This window comes from Hyaena hyaena, unplaced genomic scaffold, assembly GCF_003009895.1.
Source record: "Hyaena hyaena isolate Hyena2069 unplaced genomic scaffold, ASM300989v1 scaffold_199, whole genome shotgun sequence".
Lineage (NCBI taxonomy): Eukaryota > Metazoa > Chordata > Mammalia > Carnivora > Hyaenidae > Hyaena > Hyaena hyaena.
The window spans coordinates 1,664,994-1,688,145 of NW_024080831.1; the positions used below are offsets into that span (position 1 = coordinate 1,664,994).

General features: G+C 38.9%; 1 protein-coding gene across 5 annotated transcripts in view; it reads right to left on the reverse strand.

Annotated features, from left to right (window-relative positions):
* Positions 1–23,152, reverse strand: part of VPS8 (VPS8 subunit of CORVET complex) — a 270,123-nt gene that overhangs the window by 59,314 nt on the left and 187,657 nt on the right. For all 5 annotated transcript variants that reach the window (XM_039241686.1, XM_039241684.1, XM_039241688.1 and 2 more), the window contains 3 exons: positions 8,703–8,783; positions 6,916–7,085; positions 4,527–4,692 (listed from right to left, as the gene is read on the reverse strand). In XM_039241686.1, coding sequence (XP_039097617.1) covers positions 4,527–4,692; positions 6,916–7,085; positions 8,703–8,783 — 417 coding nt within the window. The remainder of the gene's footprint in view (positions 1–4,526; positions 4,693–6,915; positions 7,086–8,702; positions 8,784–23,152) is intronic.

Below are 23,152 nucleotides of genomic sequence, written 5' to 3' on the forward strand. Positions count from 1 at the left end.
AACAAAGATTTTCAAGAGGATCTGACTAGTAATCTGACTGGAGTTTCCTAAACAATGAAAAAATTGAATCATCTCTCTTTCTTTCTAGAATGGGATGACCTCATAGAGCCTTAGAAGTAAAGGTGCCTTTGACATGTAGGTCCAACTTCAAGATAATTTACCTTTTCTAGATGTTCTGAGAGAAGGCAGGAGGAAAGTCAATGAAATAGATTACTATCTTTCTTCACTGCATGAGGTGTGGGGATGTTGGTACAAGGCAGCTAATGTAGCAAAAATGGCTTCAGAATTCGACACCTATTTAGGAAAAAATTCTCAGCAAAACGTGGAATACAAAATAACTTCCTAAAACATGATATAAAGGTTACACACAAAAATGTCTGTGGTTAACATTAAATTTAATCATGAAAAATTGAATACTTTCCTCCTAAGATCAGTAACAAGGCAAACAAGTCTATTCTTATCATTCCTATTCAACACTGTACTGGAGGCCAGTGTAATAAGGCAAGGAAAAGAAATGAAAGGCCTAAGACTGGAAACAAAGAAATAAAAGTCTTCATTTATATATGACGTGATTATCTACTTAGTTAAATACCAAAGAACCTATGAGAAAAATATTAGTACTAACAAGTAAACTTTGTAAGGTCACTGAATACAAGATCAATATATGAAAAGAAGTTGTATTTCCATATCCTAGCAATGAGCAATTAGAAATTGAAATATAAAACTGTAAAGTATATATCAAAATACATTACATACTTAGAAATAAATCTTAGAAACAAAACATGCAAGATTTACATGCCAAAAGCTATAAAACATTGGTGAAATAAATCAAAGAAGATCAAAATAAACTGATAGATATACCATGTTAATGGGTTGGAAGACTGATTACTGTTAAGAGATCAACTCTCCCCAAACTGATCAATCAACAGATCCAACACAATCCCAATAAAATTCCAGCACGACTTTTTTTAGAAATTGACAAGCTGATTTTAAAATTTATATGGAAAAGCAAAGGGATTAGAACAGCCAAATGTTAGTAACAAGAACACACTTGGAGGACTCAAAATACCTGATAGTCAGATTTACTATAAAACTACAGTATTGGAGAAAGAATAGGTCAATGAAAGAACAGAAAGTCAAGAAACAGACCTGCACATACATAGTCAATTGATTTTTGACTAAGGTACCAAGGCAATTCAATGCAAAAAAAAAAAAACAACTTCAATCCTTATCTTGTACCCTATTAAAAATTAACTCAAAACGGATCAGTTAATTGAGGGTACGGGGAAAGACTGACTATAAAGTGATATAGGGGACTTTTGAGAGTAGGTGATAACATTGCTCTATATCTTGATTGTAAATGTGGCTGTCAAAACTCGCAAAAGTTAAATTTACTGTTTGTAAATTATGTATTAAAATGCGTAATAACATGCTTAAAATTTAACTTTAAAAAGGGAAAAAAAGGTCTATTTTAGCTGCTGAGGACTATCTGGAAAGATATTAATGAGTAATATCCAAAAAATCATATGCATATAATCACAAGCTGGTTTAGGAGCAGGATAAAACTGAAAGAGGAAAAAAAAACCTGAAGTGCCCCAAGATGTTACTTAAGTATTTGCATAAAAAAGGTTCCCTCATCTGCATTTGGATTCAGCTTGGAAACACTCAGGAAATCAGAAGATCTGTCTTTCCTTCCCTCAGGGCAAACAAAGAAGCATTTTGGATGACTAGTTAATGAAATTTTCAATCTGGAAACCATACTGAACATCTTTACCTGTAATGTTCTGCCAAAGTCTCTAAATTCAACAATGAATTCTCTTATTCCCAAGTCTGTTGTTTATTGCTTTCCACCTCCGTAAATGGTATCATCATCCACCAGTTGTTCAAATAAGAAATCTGGGTATGATTTTTGACTCCTCCCTGTGTCTTACTTGCTCCATCCAACAATTTTATCATAAACTCCTGATAATTCTACCTCTCTAATATAGCATCTCTGCTGTAAACCAGAAGAGAGCATGGAACCAGAAGTTGAGCGTGACTGGATAAGAGGGGAAAATAGAGTGGGCTGAGATGCAGCTGGTCAGGTAAGCAAGGACCATCTTAACTATTCTGACGTCTTTGTGCATCTCAAACACATCTCAAATCCGTACTATTTTCTCCATCCCAACTTCTATCATTCTAGTGTAAGTTACCACTTCTTTCCTCTAAATTACTTCAATATTCTTGGGTCTCCCTACATCTGTTGTTTCCCTTTCATTTTCTACACTGCAGTTAGTATTCTAAAAATACTGCTCTGAAAAAAAAATGCTATTCTGATCAGATATTATTCCTTCCTTAAAACCCCTTAATATCCTGTTTCTTTAGCACAAACATCAAAGTAATTAATATGGTCCCTGTTTACTACAGCAGCCTCACCTCATATCACTCACTTTTTCACATTCTTGATCTGGTCATGCTCAATGTTTAGCTTCACAGCAGAGAAACTATGTCTGTTTTATCTATATGGTTCCCTCAGTCTGGAGCGTCCCTCCTATCTACCAATGCACCTAAACTTGTCTAGCTTATTTCTCTTTTTCCTTCAGGAGAAGTTAACATAGCACTTCCAGGAAGCCTTCCATGATTTCTCATGTCGACCAAGTCCCACTCATTGCCTGCTCTTACAGCATAGTTCATCTGCAAGCACTTGTGGCATAATAAAAAGAAACATATTTGGTTTCTGTCCCTAGTTTCTGGTACATAGCTCCTTAAACTCTTGGAATCTCCTGAGTGATTAAAAGTGCCTTCTGTATGCTAATAAGATGACTGGTAGCTGGGGACCTCTAGATTACTTCAGGTAGGGGGCTGGTCATGACAAAGATCAGGTCATGCTTAGAGGCTCTACCCTCCCCTGCTTGCCCCTCATCCCCAACTTCTAGGGAGGGGAGAGGGGCTAGAGATGGAGTATAATAACCAATGACCGATGATTTATTCAATCATGGTTACATAATAAAACCTCCACAGAAGCCCTCAAACAGCCAGGTTCGAGGAGCTTCTGAGTTGGTGAACACATTGAAGTACTGGGAAGGCAGTGTGCTGGGAGAGGACAAGGGAGCACCCTTCTCCCCCGACACCTTGCTCTGCTCATTTTTTCCATTGGTTTGTTCCTGAGTTGGATCCTCTACTCAACAGGCACATATAAAGCATTTTCCCAAGTTCCAGGAGTTGCTCCAGTGTATTATCAAACTGCAGGGGGATTGATCATGGGAACCTCTGAGTCTGCCAAGTCAGACAGAAGGGTAGGTAATGGGACATTCCACCTGCAACTGATGTTTGAAGTAAGGGCCGTCTCATGTGAATGAACCCTTAAACCTGTGGAATCTGACGCTAACTCCTGGTAGGTAGTATCAGAACTGAATTACTGGACACCCAGCTGGTGTCCAGAGTACTGACAGAATTAGTGACAGACCTGGTGCTGGAAAAGATACACTTTTTGGTGCCAGAAAGAACTTGAGACTACTTATTCAAAATCTGTTTGTAACTTCATTGATTGTATACTCCATGAGACAAATGTCTTGTCTACCACTATACCCCTAGCATTTAGCACCGTGCCTGCCACACTATTCTGTACACATTTGATGAACATAAATGAATGTCTACCACCAGAGTATAAAAACTCTGAACTGTTATCTGGGAGAAGCTAGGCCAAGGTTTTTTCTCGGTCTATCTCTGACACAACACTGAAAGCTGAGAGAATAAAGAGAGAAGATCAGCAGGTTCCACTTTACACTAAGTGATGTTAAGGCCAACTACAGGGTGGGGGCATAGAGGAAGGAGCAAGACATGGCAAACGTGACACCTCTTCTCACTCTGAAGAGGAAATAAATTGAGACTAGAATAACGATCAAGTCCTAGTCTTAGCAACTGCTCCTCCTCCACACTGGGCACCTCGTGTTGTCCAGTTCTGTTCTCCCAAAAGTTATCAAGCAGTGGAGTTCAACTACACCACTGCCTGCTCAAGAAGAGAAAGGTTGTCAGATGAACAAAAGTTGTATCTAGTCCATGAGTTGGACTCCAAAGGCAAGGACAAATTCTCAAATGAACACTACCGCATCAAGTTCTTTGAAGAAAGTTACCCAGCTGAGAGAGCCGTGCGCAGAGCACGTGTGTACTTAGCTTGTCCACTGGTCCCACTGAAGAGTGGCAGGTCTGCACCCTTCAGCACACACGTAGTCACCAGTACTTGTGGACTTCTTACTTTGTCAAAGGATCTTAGGCAGGCTCATGTATGGACATCCCCCCGTCCAACTAGATCTTAAGCTTTTTAAGAGCAGAAAGTGTCTTCTGCCTTTAAAATGTCTTAAATCCCTATTTTCAGTGTGGGACAAGAAGGAGAAGTTCTTCAAATGCTAAACAGGACTGAAGAGAAGATGTCATACACTAGATACCAATGAGGTAAATTTATTGAGGACTACAAGAAAAATGAGGCCAGGCCTGAAAGATCCTGGTAAGAAAAGACTGTCTCCATCTGCCATGAAAACAAGTCTTACCTGTGATGAGGCTGTCTTTCCTTTTTTAATTTCAGATGAATTTTCACTTAATTTCCCTACTTTGTTACTTGAGCTGCATTTGTAGCACGTCCATCTTGTCTGCCCCTCAGTTTCTATGGTGCACTCTTTGTTTTGCAGACAGAATGAGTGATACAAATGGCCACAGCTGCAAAATAAAGGCAAGTAATTTGCACTTTTCCTTAACACAAAATCCATAAACATGTGCTATGCTAAAGTGTATTTATAAGCGATAAAGATTTCTGTAAGTTGTAATACACTGACTGTTGTATAGTTAAGAAGAAAGGAAATTTACTTGTTGCTGTTCTCTATTTTTTAAAATCCAAACTCACATATTTGCACACCTACGTTGGGAATAGGAACAGAACTACAGTTCTCTTGACTACAAACCATGCGAGAGATGACCTGAACTTCTCTTCATTTCTCAAACTATGAAATGTTTTTAGACAGTATGAAAAAAATGCAATTGGGGAAAATCCTAATGATTTAAGTAGCTTTGATAACAACATGGTCTGCCTCATCAAATCCAAGGCAACAGTTGTGATTTGATTAATACAAAACTGTCAGGGTTACAGTAATTCTTACACTATTCGTAAGAAGCTCCCTGTTGATTACTAAGTGAGTCTCCCTGAAGTTGAGTGTTGAATAACTGTCATCTTTACTGATTCCTCATCTCTCCAGCCTGAAATGTTGGACTACCTCAGAAGTCAATTCTTTTCTATAATCTTTATAGTCTTTCTCTACTCTTTCTTCTATAGCTAAGCTTGCTCCTTCTGTGATTACTTCCAGTTCCACAGCTTTCAAACACCACCTACATGAGGATGGGATACCTTACAAGCATCTTAACTTTAACATGTGTCAAACCAAATTCTTAATTTCGCCCTACTCGACCTCACAACTCACATCTCAACATCACAACTCAATTCTTCCAGTATCTCAGGCCAAAAAGTGTGGCATCATCCTTGACTGTTCTCATTCTTCCATACCTCACATTCAATCTATAAACAAATCTTATCAGCTCCACCTTTAAAACATGTCCAGAATCCTACCACTTCTTACTTCATTACTACCATCTTGGGCTATCTCTCACTTGGATTACTGCAATAACCTAACTGGTTTCCCTGCTTTAACCCTTGAACTTCTGTAGTCCATTCTCAACAAAGTAAAGAGATTCTTAAGACATAGGCCAGACGTCAAACCTATCCTCAAAACCATCCAATGGCTTCTCATCTCAGAGTAAAAGTTTAACTCTTTATAATGACCCAGTTGCTATATAATTTGGGCTCTGTTCTTCCTCTGAAGTCAATTCTTATCATCTTCCCTTTCCTTCACTCTGCTTGGCCAACATGAGCCTACTCACTCATTACTCTCCAAGTATGAGACCATGCTCTAGCCTCATGGTTTCTGCACTTGCTATTCCTCTGCCTAGGGCACCCCCCCCCCCCCGAGACTGCATGGCCACTCCCCTTAGGTCTCCGCTCAAATGTCATTAAACTAGTGAGACTTTTCCTAGTTACTCTTTAGAAATTAGTAGCTCTCAACATTCCTTTACACTGTATTTTGTTTTATTCATGGTAATTATTACATTTTTATTAACTTTTAAATTGTCTGTTATTTAAGTCACCTTAACAGTGATGCTTCCCAGATTACTCTGTATAAAGTATCTTTCACCCCCAAACACTGTTCTCAACAGGTTTTATTTTTTTCCACCGTAGTCACCATCAGGCATTTTGCTTTTCTGTCTGCCCCTGCCACTAGAATGTAAACTCCATGAAAACAGATCCTTTGTTCTATTCATGATGTACCTTATTCCTGTGAATGCTGCCAGGTGTATAATATGAGCTAAGTATTTGTTGAATGAGTGGGCTCTTTGTGTGATGAGAGCTTCTTCCCCTTCCAACCACCGAGTCTATTAATCTTCCCACGTCTATACTAATAGAAGTTATAACACTTATATAGTGCTCACTACGTTAACACAATTACAAGTGTCTAATGTGATTTATCTCATTTAATCTTCACAATACCCTAAGAAAAAAATACTATTATCACCTCAATTTACAGATGAGGAAACTAAGATGTAAAGAGATTAAATAACATGTTCAAAGTCTCACGGCTAATAAATGGCAAAAATAAGATTTGAACTCAAAAAAAGTGTGGTTCCAGAGTCCATCTTATATTGCCTCTACCCCATATATTCTCCAAACCCCTAAGCAGAATGTAAGGTCTATGAGGGTGGGAACTTAGCCCTGTTTTGTTCACTGCTAGAAAGACAGACTAGGGCTGTATATCCATATATACAAGGATATATGTATGCCTGGTAATACCATACATGTCACATACCATAAGTGTAACATTTCCTTCCCTTGCTTACCTAAAGACAATGATTTCATCTGCCATTTCTTGGCGTCTCTTATACTGCTGCAAACATATGGAGCAATAATCCTGCTTGGGATTCAGTCCTCTGGTGACTGAAGCTCTCAGGTTACACAATGACCAATGGAGATCTTGGTTTAGAAGGCTAGTAGTTGTTTCCAGCAGAGTCTAGGAAAGACCAAAACAGAAACCAAACACACAAAAATGGTTCATATTAAGTGAAAGAGACCAGAGGGGGTGAATGAGAAACAGCACTTGTTTGGTTTCTGACCACCAACAACAGAAATTAGAATACACTATGAAGGCATAACATTGATAAAACAAACCCCAAATACTCCCAAACTTAAGTGGTTAACTTTAATGTGCAAGTAATGACAAAGACATACATCGAGAGTCTCAAAATACTCATTAAAAGGCTGTCATTAGTTTCCACTGAGAAACGTGTGCTCTGCCATTCTGTAGCTTAATTCAGTACTGACTACATAAATTCAAACCTATTTTTTAATTACATTTCTCTAATAAGTTCCCTCTGAATGGCTCAAAGGGTTACAACAACCAACCAAAACTCTCTGGTTTTTTTTTTTTTTTTTTTTTTTAATAGAAACTGCATCTGTGGCGATATTTCAAATAACCTTTCACTGAAAAAGCTAATGGCCGTTACTCAGCTTTCATCTCCCTTGGGCAGAGAGATCACATTTTTCTGATCAGCACTTATAAGTCATTTGAATCTACTTTAGACTGTGACATCTGTCAGTAAGTCACATAAAGACATTTTCATAGCTATCACATTAAGTCATTTTTAGACTGTGTGCTTATATTGTTTACATACTCTATCTAATTCTCAACATTTGTATCTGACATTCAGATGTGCAGTTGGGTTCTTTTCTGTCAGTCCCAAAGGGGAAGACATACTGCCCATCCTCCTTGCTGGAATAGCCTCGTCCTTTAATTTTACCTGTAATGGAGAATTATTAGGTCTAACAGTCTTACTGCTGTAATTCTTTCCAATCAACCCCATCTTTTCCTCCTCTTACCAAGTTTGCAATCATTTTCGGCCTTGTACTCAGCTTCCCTTCTGCCAACATGGAGTCCAGGCCTGCAGAGATGTGTTTCACTGGGCTATGCTTGGCAAAACCGTAGTTCTTAATCACCCTAAGACAAGCTCTGTCACCCCCAATTTTTCTTTTTCTTCTCTCAGAGTATTAAAAAAGCAGATATTATATCTACCATACCTAAATGGTGCTTTTCCTAGGTGGCTTCATGAGTCACTTTGAAGTACACTAAGAAAAAAATCTGTATACCATGCTGGCTCCTACTGATAATTAATGCTATAGGCAGTTTTGAGTTAAATGAAGACTAATGACCATTTTTGGTTAGTGGCAATTATCTGCTTCAGAACGTTTAAAAGAAAACTCATTTAATTTTATTTTGCAATCTTCTATACTCATGCTGACTCTTCCTTTTCAAGGTTTATATCCTTGCATTCAATTATATTTCCAGAAAGTTTCTCAGACTTTTCATTTAGAAAAAAAGAACTGTTCCACTGCTAATGAAGGAGTCCAAATTTGATTCATTTCCACATTCTAGAATATCTGTGTGTGTGTGTGTGTGTGTGTGTACATAATAATTAAGGTGAAGTGATTTAAAAGTTTTTAAAAAGCATACAATTGAATCTACCAAACTCCCATTAAATAGATGGGAATTTTTAAAGAAAAAGCATAGGTGCAAAGAAAAACGAAATAGCTTCTTTTTACCTTAGGCCAGTCTCAGAAATAGAAAGCTTACTTGCTCATAGTTAAAGGTATCCAACATTCCCAGAATAAGTCCCTGGATTTCTCCAAGTTTTCCTTTTCCATAAACTGGATCCTAATTAGAAAAAAGTTGCAAAAATGTAATTCTGTTCTTCCTATTTTAAAATTACTTTAATATAGAAGTTATCTAAAAAAGCCAAATACTCAAGTAGTTTTCTACAGTCACTAAATATTTGTTCTTTCATGAACCTTCCACTAGAAATATGTTACCAGTCTCCCTCTGGCCATCACAAAAATTTTGAAAACATAAATAAAATTTAAGTGATATGAGCCACTTACCTAATAATCCTTTTTGCAAGTCTAATTAAAGTTCACCCTGGTTTTGTTTCTGCAAGAAGCTTCCTCTCCTTCATACTAAACATCACCCGGGCCTCTTTGAGCTCTTATTTATCTGGTACATTAACACCACTGTCCACCTGAATGCCAGAACCTATCCACCAACCTCTCCTGTGACCCACATCTGGCCCCCACCAACTAAATCACTTCAGTTTAGGAGACAAGACTTCAGTTTAGGAGATTCATTTCTGGATCCAAGGAGCAGCTTTCAGTTTTTTAAAGCTTTTTTTAACAAAGGCACTACTGATCAACAACAGATACCCAGACACCCAATCTCCCTTCCACTGTTTTTCCTATGAGGTATGCCAAGTAACTTGCTTAGTATGTATAATCTGGAAAAAACTGAAATATATAAAAACAAAAAAACAGACACAAAAAACTGAAATCCAACCACACAGAGATAAACACTGCTGATATTTTGATGCACATTTTTCCAGTCTTGTTTCTGGGAAAGGAGACAAAGGACAAGAGGGAGAGAGATATTTCTTAGTGTACAAAATTTGAGTATTTTACATACTCTTAAAACAGTGTATTGTGAACAGTTTCCCATATCAAATATTTCATAACAGCTACAGAATATGAATCATGTGAAAAATATCACATGTCATTCAACCCTTCTCTACTGTTGAACATGTAAGTTTGCTCTCCCTTCCCAACTCCCACTCACAATTCTCAAATGCTGGTAGCTGTAAATTTTAGTCTAAATCTCTCATTCTTTCCTTAGAGGAGATTTCTAGAAGGGGAATTACAGATTCAAAGAGGATTTTTATGGGTATCGATATATACTGCCAAATTGCTCTACCACAAAGTTGTATTATACAACTTTTTTCTCCATTAGCATATTTGTGTGATCATTTTACTGCACCTTTGGCTAGGCTGAAAATTATAATTAAAACATTGCTAATAAATTTATTGAGTATGTCAAATCTATTACTTTCCTCTAATATGAGATTAGGTCTGACGCAAATTGACTTTCCCATGCCAAATAGGGAGCCCAACCATGCAGTAATGATGAAAACAGCTATTTATTTAAGTGGGTAGCATATGCCAAGTACAGTACTATGTACTTTAAATGTACCATATCATTACATTCTTTCCAGAACATTTATAAATGAAGAAATTCAAGCTCAGAAAGGTTAAGTAAAAATCTCTAAGATCACAAAATTATTATGCAGATAAACTGGGATTTGAACCTAGGTACTTCAGAAACCATGTTTTTAATTAACAGGTTATACTAGTCTCCCAAGTATACATACAGAGACTGATAAACTAAATAATAAGCTAATGTTTGCTAGCAAATTTAAGTAACATTTCTAGTTACTCCTTAGAGAGTGGCAGTTATTAATATCTTGGTGCATTAAGAGTAATTCTGAGTTCAGATGTTAAGAGAAGAAAATGTTGGGGCACCTGGGTGGCTCAGTCAGTTAAGCGTCTGACTTCGGCTCAGGTCATGATCTTTTTATGCCCAAATCGCGAGTCCCCAGAGACCTCCAAGGAGCCGGCACCAATACAAGAAAAAAAGGGTCTTTATTACAAGCTAGAGAAGGGGCTCACCAGTCTACAGGAACAGCAGCAGCAAAGTGAAGCCCCGAACAGTGGCAAGCAGGGTTTTTATGGGGGAAGGGCGGGGGTGTAACCGTGCACACGTTGTACGTTTTGCATCATTACATAAGCACCAATCATAATTGTACAATGCCCATAGTAAGTTTTGACCATTCAGTATCTGCGAGGCGGCCGTTACTTTTGGTGGGACCCAATCATGACCTTTGAGAGTCTTTTTTTTTGTTTTTATTTTTTTAAAATGTTTTATTTATTTCTAGGAGAGAGAGAGAGAGACAGCGTAAGCAGGGGAGGGTCAGAGAGAGAGGGAGTCACAGACTGAAACAGGCTCCAGGCTCTGAGCTGGCAGTCAGCCCAGAGCCCGACGCGGGGCTCGAATCCACGAACTGCGAGATCATGACCTAAGCGAAAGTCGGATGCTTCACCGACTAAGCCACCCAGGCGCCCCGAGAGTCTTTTAAAATGACCAATTATGAGGTGGGCTCAGAGAATCTAGTGGGGCTTCTGCAAGCGGTGAATGATTGGCAAGTTTGTACAAAGTAACTACCTGCAGTTCCCAGCCCTGACTCGTCTTCAAGACTACAGGAATGTTACACATTTCTTTTGATTGGCAGATGGGAGGGCAGTCCAAGGGTGGCTTCAGCTGAGGCTTTTCCTGGAACTGGGACTAGTGCAGTTTGAGGTTGTTTCTAATGGAGGACTTAATTTCAGGCTCCTCAATCTCACAGTCCATGGGTTTGAACCCCACGTCGGGCTCTGTGCTGACAGCTCCACGTCGGGCTCTGTGCTGACAGCTCGGATCCTGGAGCCTGCTTCAGATTCTGTGCCTCCCTCTCTCTCTGCCTTTACCCCGCTTGCTCCTTGTCTCTCAAAAATAAAATAAAGACATTAAATTTTAAAAAAGGATAAAAAAGAAACCTTAAAAAAAAAAGAAGAAAATGTTAAGACAATGTTTTCCTGTAAAACAGGAAAAACACTGGAGAGGTTTAGAAATGTGAGAAGAAACTTTATTTTCCTCCTCTTATACCACATAATCTGAGTATTTGCTTCCTTTTCTCTTCTAGGCTCCCATGATGGCCCTCGAATATTGGATGGGTGGAGTTTCTAACCAAGACTGGTTTTCAGTACTTTTAGTTGGGCTACATCAGCACAAAATATTAACCCTTTATTAGAAAAACAACTCAGGTCATATATTCATCAGATAATTTTTTGTTTTCTTTTTTTGCATAAAAATAGATACATATTATTAGCTTATGAACTTATACTCAATTATGCTTTTGGTCAAGCTCTTAATAAATAATCCTATTTCTCAAAGTATCAAGGGGACAGTGTTTACCAAGGACTTTATTACAAAAAATATATATTACAATTTCTACCATACTAATGGATCCAATACAATAATTTAGCTCTAGCACAGAAAAGCTCTATCATTTGTTTATGACAAGGGTGGTTTGGAGAATAAAAAGGTCTTTTTAAAAAAAATTTTTTTTAATGTTTTTATTTATTCTTGAGACACACACACACACACACACACACACACACATACAGCGTGAGCGGGGAGGGTCAGAGAAAGAGGGAGATACAGAATCTGAAGCAGGTTCCCGGCTCTGAGCTAGCTGTCAGCACAGAGCCCGACATGGGGCTCAAACCCACAAACCGTGAGATCATGACCTGAGCCGAAGTTGGACACTTAACTGACTGAGCCACCCAGGTGCCCCTAAAAAGGTCTATAAAAGGTTAAATTCTGGGGAAAGGAAAAAAAAATCTTTATAGGTCATGTCTATATTTGTACATTTCACTTTAATATGTGAATTTAATATGCATAATTTAAAAGCAAAATCATGAAAATTACTTCATGCTGTGACAACATATAAATTATAGAATGTAAAAGGCAGCTCAAGGCTTCTAGCACAGCATGTACACAATCCACTAACTTTTCAAATTATTTCCCAAAGATGTCAGTTAGATTCTTCAGCAGTGAATAACTACTGAGGTTTCTCTTCAACTTGTTTTTTAAAAAGTACTTTAGAAAAAGACGTGATGACCACTTTCCCCCCATCTTGTTTTCTGGAACGTACTGTAGCATGTATGTGGTTTGTTTTATAATTAAAATCATTACTAATCAAGCGTTACTTTAAAATATGAATAATGCCCTCAGCAGGTAAGCATCTAAATCACTTGTTTGCTTTAATTTCCTCAGTAAGATAGTCATAAACAGCTTCTCAGAGCCCAAGAATTACTTTTTGCCATAGAATAAAGATCAGTAGAAGCAAGCAGGGAAGGCAGAATATATACAACATAAATATGGTCCCTTAAAAACACTAACTTAATCATCTAATGTTCATAGTAGAAGCCTGCACAATTCAGGTGCCAGGCCATCAGTTTGAATAAACATTTAGAGGTCAAGAAGATCTTTCAGAACCTCTTATCATGACAATATCTCCTCTGGAAAAACGAATTATGTGAGTAGCTGCTCATCTAAATAACTGTCCCTCCCTCTCTTCTCTCCAAGGGGCTTGATAAAGGGAGGTGGATCTGAAGTACACCAGGGCTGTGTTAGGGACAGAAGGCCTAAAATGTAGAGTTTGGTTAATGTTCCAGCAATGTCCACTTAAAAAGTGAGTAAATGAAGGAAAATTAGTTAATGTGAGTAGCACATTTTTATTAAGAAACATGGAGATTTGGCTACTCCCCTAGCTTAGTTTACACAGAGATCAAAGTAGATAGAGAACACAAAAGTGCTTTATAAAAAGCTTATAACTACCCCAAAACATGAGGTGACTGAGCCAAACAATATTTGTTGAGTATGGACTACAAACATAGGAAATGTTCTAGAAAATATGCTAGTGGAGAAAAATTAAACTGCATTTAAAACCGTGATGGATGAAAAAATGATAAGGGACAAGACTTCAAAAACCAAAACCAAAACCAACAAACCAAAAAAACAGGGACACCTGGGTGTCTCAGTCAGTTAAGCGTCCAACTTTGGCTCAGGTCACAATCTCAGGGTTCATGGGTTTGAGCTTCACACTGGGCTCTGTGCTGACAGCTAAGAGCCTGAAGCCTGCTTTGGATTCTGTGTCTCCCTCTATCTTTGCCTCTCCTCCATTCATGCTCTGTGTCTCTCAAAAGTAAACAAACATTTTTAAAAAATGCCCCAAAACCTAAGAACATAAAATCTCCTGTTAGAGTACTTGATAACTTAGATGTAAAGGACCAATACCCTGAAAGACACAATCTACCAAAACTCATGCAAGGAGAAATAGATAAGGCCTGTGTCTCTTAACCAAGCTGAATTCTTTTTTTTTTTTTTAAATTTTTTTTTAATGTTTATTTATTTCTAAGAGAGAGAGAGAGAGAGACAGCGTAAGCAGGGGAGGGTCAGAGAGAGAGGGAGTCACAGACTGAAACAGGCTCCAGGCTCTGAGCTGGCAGTCAGCACAGAGCCCGACGCGGGGCTCGAACCCACGAACCGCGAGATCATGACCTAAGCGAAAGTCGGACGCTTAACCGACTAAGCCACCCAGGCGCCCCACCAAGCTGAATTCTTAATGAAGAACATTTCAAAACAGAAGGCACCAGACCCACACAGTTTCACTGGTTTATCTACCAAATATTTAAGAAGTAATTATACCAATATTCTACAACGTTTCAGAAAACAGAAGAAAACACTTTCTAACTCATTTGATGAGGCCAGCATTACCCAGACAAAACCGCAATCTCCATCAAAATGTTAGCAAATTGTTTTGTGCAGAGAAAGAAAATGATTCTACAGTTTATATGGAAAGGTTAAAAAACCCAAAATAGCTAACACAATACTGAAGAAGGACAAGGTCAAAGGACTGACACTATCTGACTTTCAGATTTACTATGAAGCCACAATAATTAAGATAATGTTGCACTGGCAAAAGATGAAATAAACGGATCACTGGAAAAGAAGAGAGGACTCAGAAATAACGTCCCATAAATACAGTCAACTGAGCAAAGGCTATTCAGTGAAGAAAGAGACAGTCTTTTCAACAAGTGGTGCTGGAACAACTGTACACCCATATCCAGAAAAAGGACTCTAGACACTGACCAATCTTTCACAAAAATTAACTCAAAATGGATCACAGACCCAAAACATAAAATGCAGAACTTTATAAAACTTCTAGAACATGAGAAACAAATCTAAGTGACTTCGGTTTTGATGATGAGTTTTTAGATACAACACTAAAAGCACAATCCATTGGGGTGCCTGGGTGGCTCAGCTTGTTAAGCATCCAACTCTTGATTTAGGTTTGAGTCACAATCTTATGGTTTGTGAGATTGAGCCGTGCATCAGGCCCTGTGCTGACTATGTGGAGCCTGTTTGGGATTCTCTTTGTGTCCCTTCCCTGCTTGTGTGCACACATGTGCATGCTTTCTCTCTCTCAAAATAAACATTTTTTAAAAAATTAATAAAAGCACAATCGACGAGAAAAAAACCCTGAAAAGCTGGACATCATTAAAATTTAAAAATCTTCTGCTTCATGAAAATACCTATTAAGAGCATGAAAAGACAAGCTACCAACTGGGAGAAATATGTGCAAAACATATGTGACAAAAAACTTATATAAAAAAATAAAAGAATTCTGAAAGCTCAACAATGAAAAGAACCTCCAAACCCAACTAAAAAGTGCGCAAAAGATCTTAACAGACATCTCATGAATGGGGACAGATGGCAAATGAGCAACATGAAAAGGTGTTCAATGTCGCTGTTCATTAGGGAACTGTGTATTAAAAAATGAGAGATCACTTTGCACCTATTAGAATGCTTAAAATCCAAAACATTGGATTTATGGACCCTTGCTTTATAGCCCAGAGTACGATCTTGGTAGATATTCCATGTGCACCTTAAGAATGTGTTGTGGAGCAGGACACACTGGTCCCAGGCGACCGCGGGAGAAACCCCTCCTCTCCTCACCAGCTTGACCTGAAGGGGCAGGGGTGCACCTGCAGCCGCTCCAGTGCTCTTCTGGCTCCCCTCAGTTCCCAGTGGGGAGGCAGTCAGTTTGAAACTGCTTGGAGGGACTTGGCCTGTGGGTTTATATTTCAGATGGTATCAATGGGGTGCGTTGACTAAGATCTAGAAAGGAGGCCTGGCTTGGGACATAGAGCATGGCCCACCTTGGCTACGCCCGCGGCACAAGGAAATCGGACCCAAAAGAGTGAATTGCAACACTTGGTTTGAGGGGAAACTGGGGCGTCGCCATTTTTCTCCCTAAAACTACCAAGGCAGGGCCTCAGGGAGCAGCCCAGCAGGACATAGTGTGGAAGCTAAGACCTGCCTACACCAACCACACACATTCCCTATAGAGAGATGCCTATTTTTTTTTAATTTTTTTTTTTACCAGAGCCCGGGGCAAGACCAATGTGGATGCACTACCGTGATTAATTCTAGATCAATTCTTTCCATTCAGATATATTTTCCCTTGTCTCATTCGTATCCCTCCTCTCTGCTGGACTGGGCACTCTGGTCACTGGCTTGCTTAAACAGCCACATTCAATCCATTCTCTAGATGTATATTCTACACCTCCACTGCTGCCTTTCTCTCTCTCTCTCTGGAGTAATCAGATAATATAGTTTTTCTGAGTAACATTATCTTCATTTTCTTCTCCTCACCTTTTACCATATTCTCCTATTTCTCTCTCCGAATTAAGCCTCTAAGTCTGTCTTCCTGGTCATTTCTCTTCCAGTTTCACTTTCTCCCCCGTCCTGTCATTTCTCTCTTTGTATATGCTCTTCAATCAGCACAGCATACACTAAGCTCTTTATTTATAGCTGGGAATTCTGATTTTATGCTTTTAGAGTGTCCTTAGTCTTTTGGGGTTTTCTCTTTTCTTTTTTTAATCTTATTATTATTTTTCCTCATCCCTCATTTTTTCCCATCTATTTTTTTTCCTTTTCTTTTTCCTTTTCTTTTTCCCTTTCAGTTTGCGTGTTTACTAAATTTGTCTGTGGGTTTGTGTGCAAGAAGGGACACAAGAAAGGACCTGTGTGTTTGTCTGTCTGGTTTCTTTTCCAGGGCTATCTCAAGAAAAAAGCCAAAGTACACATGGTGGAGCCTCAAAACACCACTACAAATAGGGAAATAAAATAACTAAAGTCTGAACAAGAGAGACCAAGAGACACCATTCAAAGAACACTTCTGAAAGGAGAGGCCCTGGGCAGTCAAAGAGCCTTCTTTATTACAGCAGCACTCAGAGGTGCAGAGTGCCTAACAAGCTTTTAAAACTAACAAGAGACAGGAAGCTAGCCAAAATGATGAAATGGAAGAACTCTCCTCTAAAGAAATTCCAGGAAGAAACGACAGCTAAAGAACTGCTCGAAACAGACATAAGCAATACAACTGACCAAGAATTTAGAACAACAGTCATAAAATTAATCGCTGGGCTTGAAAAAGGCATGAAAGGCATCAGTGAAACTATTGCTACAAAGACTAAGGAGCTTAAAAACAGTTGTGATGAATTAAAAAATGCTATAAATGAGATGAATAAAATGGAGGTGTCCAATGCATGGATTGAAGAGGCAGAAAAAGAGTAAGTAATTTAGTAGTCACAATTATAGAAAAAGAGGAAGCCGAGAAACAGAGATAAACAGACCTAGGAACACGATAGGAAAGCTGGAGAGCTGAATGATACAATCAAACAGAACAATATCCGTATCATAGGAATCCTAGAAGAGGAAGAAAGAGGGAAAGGTGCTGAAGGTGTCCTTGAACAAATTATAGCAGAGAACTTCCCCAATCTGGGGAAGGAAACAGACATTGAAATCCAAGAGGCACAGAGAATTCCCCTCAGACGTAACTTCAATTGATCTTCTGCATGACATATTATAGTGAAACTGGCAAAATATAAGGACCAAGAGAGAATTCTGAAAGCAGGTAGAGAGAAAAGGGACCTAACATACAAAGGGAAACCTATCAGACTGGTGACAGACGTATCTACTGACACTTGGCAGGCCAGAAAGGAATGGCAGGAGATCTTCCATGTGATGGACAGAAAAAATATGTAGCCAAGAATCCTCTATCCAGCAAGCCTGTCATTCAGAATAGAAGGAGAGATAAAAGTCTTTCCAAATAAACAAAAATTGAAAGAATTTGTCACCACTAAACCAGCCCTATAAGAAATCCCGAGGGGGACTCTCTAAGGGAAATGTTGCAAGGAACGCAAGATACCAGACACATCACCACAAACATGAATCCCACAAAGGTCACAATGACTCTAAACCCATATTTTTCAATAATAACAGTGAATGTAAATGGACTGAATGCTCCAATCAAAAGACAGAGGGTAGCAGAATGGATAAAAAACAAAATCCGTCTGTTTGCTGTCTACGAGAACCTCATTTGAGACCTGAGGACATCGTCAGATTGAAAGTAAGGGGATGGAGAAATATCTATCATGCTACTGGAAGTCAAAAGAAAGCTGGAGTAGCTATACTTGTATCAGACAAACTGGACTTTAAAGGCAGTTACAAGATGAGGAAGGGCATTATATAATAATTACAGGGTCTATCCATCAGGAAGAGTTAACAATTATAAATGTCAATGCACCAAATATGAGCACCTAAATACATAAAACAATCACAAACAGAAACAATCTTATGGATAAGAATGTGCTAATAGCAGTGACTTTAATACTCCACTTACAGCAATGGATAGATCAATGAGCAGAACATCACTAAAGAAACAATGGACTTGAATGACACATTGGACCAGATGGATCTGACAGATATATTTAGAACTCTACATCCTGAGGCCATGGAATTCACTTTCTTCTCAAGTGCGCATGGCACATTCTCCAAGATCACATACTGGGACATAAAGCAGCCCTCAATAAATATAAAAGAACTGAGATGATACCATGCACACTTTCAGATCACAATGCTATGAAACTTGAAATCAATCACAGGAAGAAGTCTGGAAGACCTCCAAAAACATGGAGGCTAAAGAACACCCTATTAAAGAATGAACGGGCCAATCAGGCAATTAGAGAACTTAAAAATATATGGAAACAAATGAAAATGAAAATACAACAATCCAAAATCTATGGGATGGGGCAAGGGCAGTCCTGAGAGGAAAGTACATTGCACTCCAGGCCTATTGCAAGAAATTAGAAAAAGTTCAAGTACAAAATCTAACAGCACACCTAAAGGAACTAGAAGGAGAGCAACAAGAGCACCCCATATCCAGTAGGAGAAGAGATATAATAAAAATCAGGGCAGGGGGCGCCTGGGTGGCTTAGTCGGTTAAGTGTCCAACTTTCGCTTGGGTCATGATCTCGCGGTTCGTGGGTTCGAGCCCCGCGTCGGGCTCTGTGCTGACTGCCAGCTAGAGCCTGGAGCCTGTTTCAGACTCTGACTCCCTCTCTCTCTGACCCTCCCCTCATCACGCTGTCTGTCTCTCTCTCTCCTAGAAATAAATAAAATAAATAAAATAAAAAAATAAAAAAAATAAAAATCAGGGCAGAAATAAACAATACAGAAATTAAAAAAAAAAAAACAGTTGAGCAGATCAACGAAACCAAAAGTTGGTTTTGTGAAAAAATAAACAAAACTGAAAAACCTCTAGCCAGGCTTCTCAAACAGAAAAGAGAGAACAGTCAAATAGACAAAATCATGAATGTAAAAGGACTTATTAGAGCCAACCTCTCAGAAATAGAAGCAATTATCAGGGAATACTCTGAAAAATTATATGCCAACAAACTGGACAACTTAGAAGAAATGGACAAATTCCTAAACACACACTCACTACCAAAATTCACACGGTATGAGATAGAAAATCTGAACAGATCCAAAACTCATGAGGAAATCGAATCAGTTATCAAAAATCTCCCAACAAATAAGAGCCCTCGGCCAGATGGCTTCCCTGGGGGAATTCTACCAGACATTTAACACAGAATTAATACCCATTCTTCTCAAGATATTACAAAAAATAGAAATCGAAGGAAAACTGCTGGACTCATTCTACGAAGCCAGCATCACTTTGATTCCCAAGCCAGACAGAGACCCAGCAAAAAAAGAGAACTACAGGCTAATATCCTTGATGAATACAGATGCAAAAATCCTCAACAAGATACTTGCAAATCAAATTCAACGGCACATAAACAGAATTATCCACCATAACCCAAGTGGGATTCATTCTTGGGTTATAGGGCTGGTTCAATATTTGCAAATCAATCAATATGATACATCACATTAACAAAAGAAAAGATAAAAACCATATGATCCTGTCAATAGATGCAGAAAAAGCATTTGACAAAATACAGCATCCCTTCTTAATAAAGACCCTCGAGAGAGTCGGGATAGAAGGAACTTACTTAAACATAATCTATGAGAAGCCCTCAGCTAACATCATCCTCAGTGGGGAAAAACTGAGAGCTTTCCCCCTGAGATCAGGAACACGACAGCGATGTCCACTCTCACCACTGTTGTTTAACATAGTGCTGGAAGTCCTAGCATCAGCCATCAGACAACAAAAGGAAATTAAAGGCATCAGAATTGACAAAGAAGAAGTCAAACTCTCACTTTTTGCAGACGGCATGATACTCTATTTGGAAAATCTGACAGACTCCACCAAAAGCCTACCTGAACTGATCCATGAATTCAACAAAGCTGCAGGATACAAAATCAACGTACAGAAATTAGTTGCATTTTTATACACCAACAATGAAGCAACAGAAAGAAAAATTAAGAAACAGATCCTATTCACAATTTCACAAAAACCAGAAAATACCTAGGAATAAACCTAAACAAAGATATAAGAGATCTGTATGGTGAAAACTACAGAAAACTTATGAAGGAAATGGAAGAAGACACAAAAAAAATGGAAAAACATTCCATGCTCATGCGTCAGAAGAATAAATATAGTTAAAATGTCATTACTACCCAAAGCAATCTACACATTCAATGCAATCCCAATCAAAATTGCACCCACATTCTTTTCAAAACTATAACAAACTATTCTCAAATTTGTATGGAACCACAAATGACCCCGAATAGCCAAAGTTCTACTGAAGAAAAAACCAAAGTAATACTGAAGAAGATGGTGTGAAGCATCACAATCCCAGACTTTAGCCTCTACTACAAAGCTGTCATCATCAAGACAGTATGGTACTGGCACAGAAACAGACACACAGACCAGTGGAATAGAAAACTCAGAACTGGATCCACAAATGTATGACCAACTAATCTTTGACAAAACAGGAAAGAGTATCCAATGGAAAAAAGACAGCCTCCCTAACAGATGGTGCTGGGAGAACTGGATAGCAACATGTGGAAGAATGAAACGAGATCATTTTCTCACACAATACACAAAAATAAACTCAAAATGGATAAAGGACCTGAATGTGAGACAGGAAACTATCAAAAGCCTAGAAGAGAAAGCAGGAAAAACCTCCTTGACCTCAACCGCAGCAATTTCCATCCCCAAGACAAGGGAATCAAGAGAAACATGTATTGGAACCTAATCAAGAAAAAAAGCTTCTGCACGGCATAGGAAACAATCAATAAAACTAATAGGCAACTGACAGACTGGGAAAAGATAGTTGCAAATGACATATTGGATAAAGGGCTAGTATCCAAAATCTATAAGGAACTCACCAAACTCCACTCCCGAAAAACAAACAACCCAGGGAAGAAATGGGCAGAATACATGAACAGACACTTCTCCAAAGAGGACATCCAGATGGCCAACAGACACGTGAAACAATGCTCAGCATTCCTCCTCATCAGGGAAATACAGATCAAAACCACACTGAGATACCACCTCACGGTGGTCAGAGTGGCTACAATGAACAAATCAGAGGACTCTAGATGCTGGCGAGGATATGGACAAACAGGCACCCTCCTACACTGTTGGTGGGAATGTAAACTGGTGCAGCCCCTCTGGAAAACAGTGTGGAGACTCCTCAAAAAATTAACAACAGGACTCCCCTGTGACCCAGCAATAGCACTGCTAGGAATTTACCCAAGGGATACAGGAATGCTGAGGTCTAGGGGCACATGTACCCCAATGTTCATTGCAGCACTCTCAACAATAGCCAAAACATGGACAGAGCCTAAGTGTCCATCAACGGACGAATGGATCAAGAAGATGTGGTTTATCTATACAATGGAATACTACATGGCAATGAGGAAGAATGAAATCTGGCCATGTGTAGCAACATGGATGGAACTTGGAACTTGAGGGTGTTATGCTGAGCGAAATAAGTCAGGCAGAGAAGGACAGATACCACATGTTTGCACATAAAGATGGATTAGGAGGAACTTAACAGAGGACCATGGGGGAGAAAAAGGGGAAAAGAGTTGGAGAGAGGGAGGGAGGCAAACCATGAGAGACTCTTGAATGCTGAGAACAAACTGAGAGATGATGGGGGTGTGCGGGGGGGAGGGGGGTGTTGGGCATGGAGGAGGACACTTGTTGGGATGAGCACCGGGTGTTATGTGGAAACCAACTTGACAATAAACTATTAAAAAAAAAAATAAAGCGTTATAATTGATATGTAAAAGTCAACTAGGTCAAAGCAGTTAAAATTGGTCAGCAGAAATGTGTTGTCATCTTTGTTTTTGTTCCTATGCCTTCTTCCTCTGGTTGCTTTTAAGATTCTCTGTTAATCAGTGATTCTGAGCAACCATGATGTGCCTGGTTAGTTTTCCTCATATTGCTCAGGTTGGGGTTATGTATCTGCGTGCTAACCGTTCTCCATAAATCTGGAAAATATGCAACCAGTATTTCTTCCAGCATTTTTTTCTGTTCTGATTCCCTATTTCAGGATTCCATATTATTTTGGGCTGCTTCAAACTGTCCCACAGCTGATACTCTGGGACATTTTTTTTTCCAATTAATTCTTCTCTATTTTGGATAGTCTGTATTGCTATGTCTTCAAATTCACTTACCTTTTTTCTGTTTTGCTGTCCTTGTCTCTTAATTCTAATATCCAATGTCCTATCTGGGTTTACTTTCTCACTTTTTTGAATACCTTGTAATTTTCAATTCAGTGTCAATATGCTGTTGGGACTTACTTTTGTATTCCTAAAAGTCTTTTTAACCTTTGTTCTGGGATGCAATTAAATTACTCATAAAGTTTGATCCTCTCAGGTCTTACTTTGAAGATTTGCAAGGCAGGGCAGGAGCTATGTGTAGTTTAGGGCTGTTTCCCACTACTGAGTACTTCTGAGTCCTTTACCCAATGTTAGGTGAATTATGATGTCTTCCTTCTGGTCTTGCTGTTGGCCTTATGTGAGTTCAAGAATAATTCCCTCTGATCTTTCATGTGTTTCTTTCCCTGGCCTCCCTAGTTTCCTAAGATTGTGCACTTACACTTGAGGAGGGCCTTCTGCAGATCTTCAGAGTTCTCTTGCCTGGTACTTCCTTGAAATCTCTGGCCACCCTGGACTCCTGACTCTCAGTTCCATCTCCTCAAAGCAATGAATATACTGGAAACTGGCTGGGATACCCCTTCCTGCACTATTGCCTAGAAAGTCTCTCAAGACATTAAGCTGGG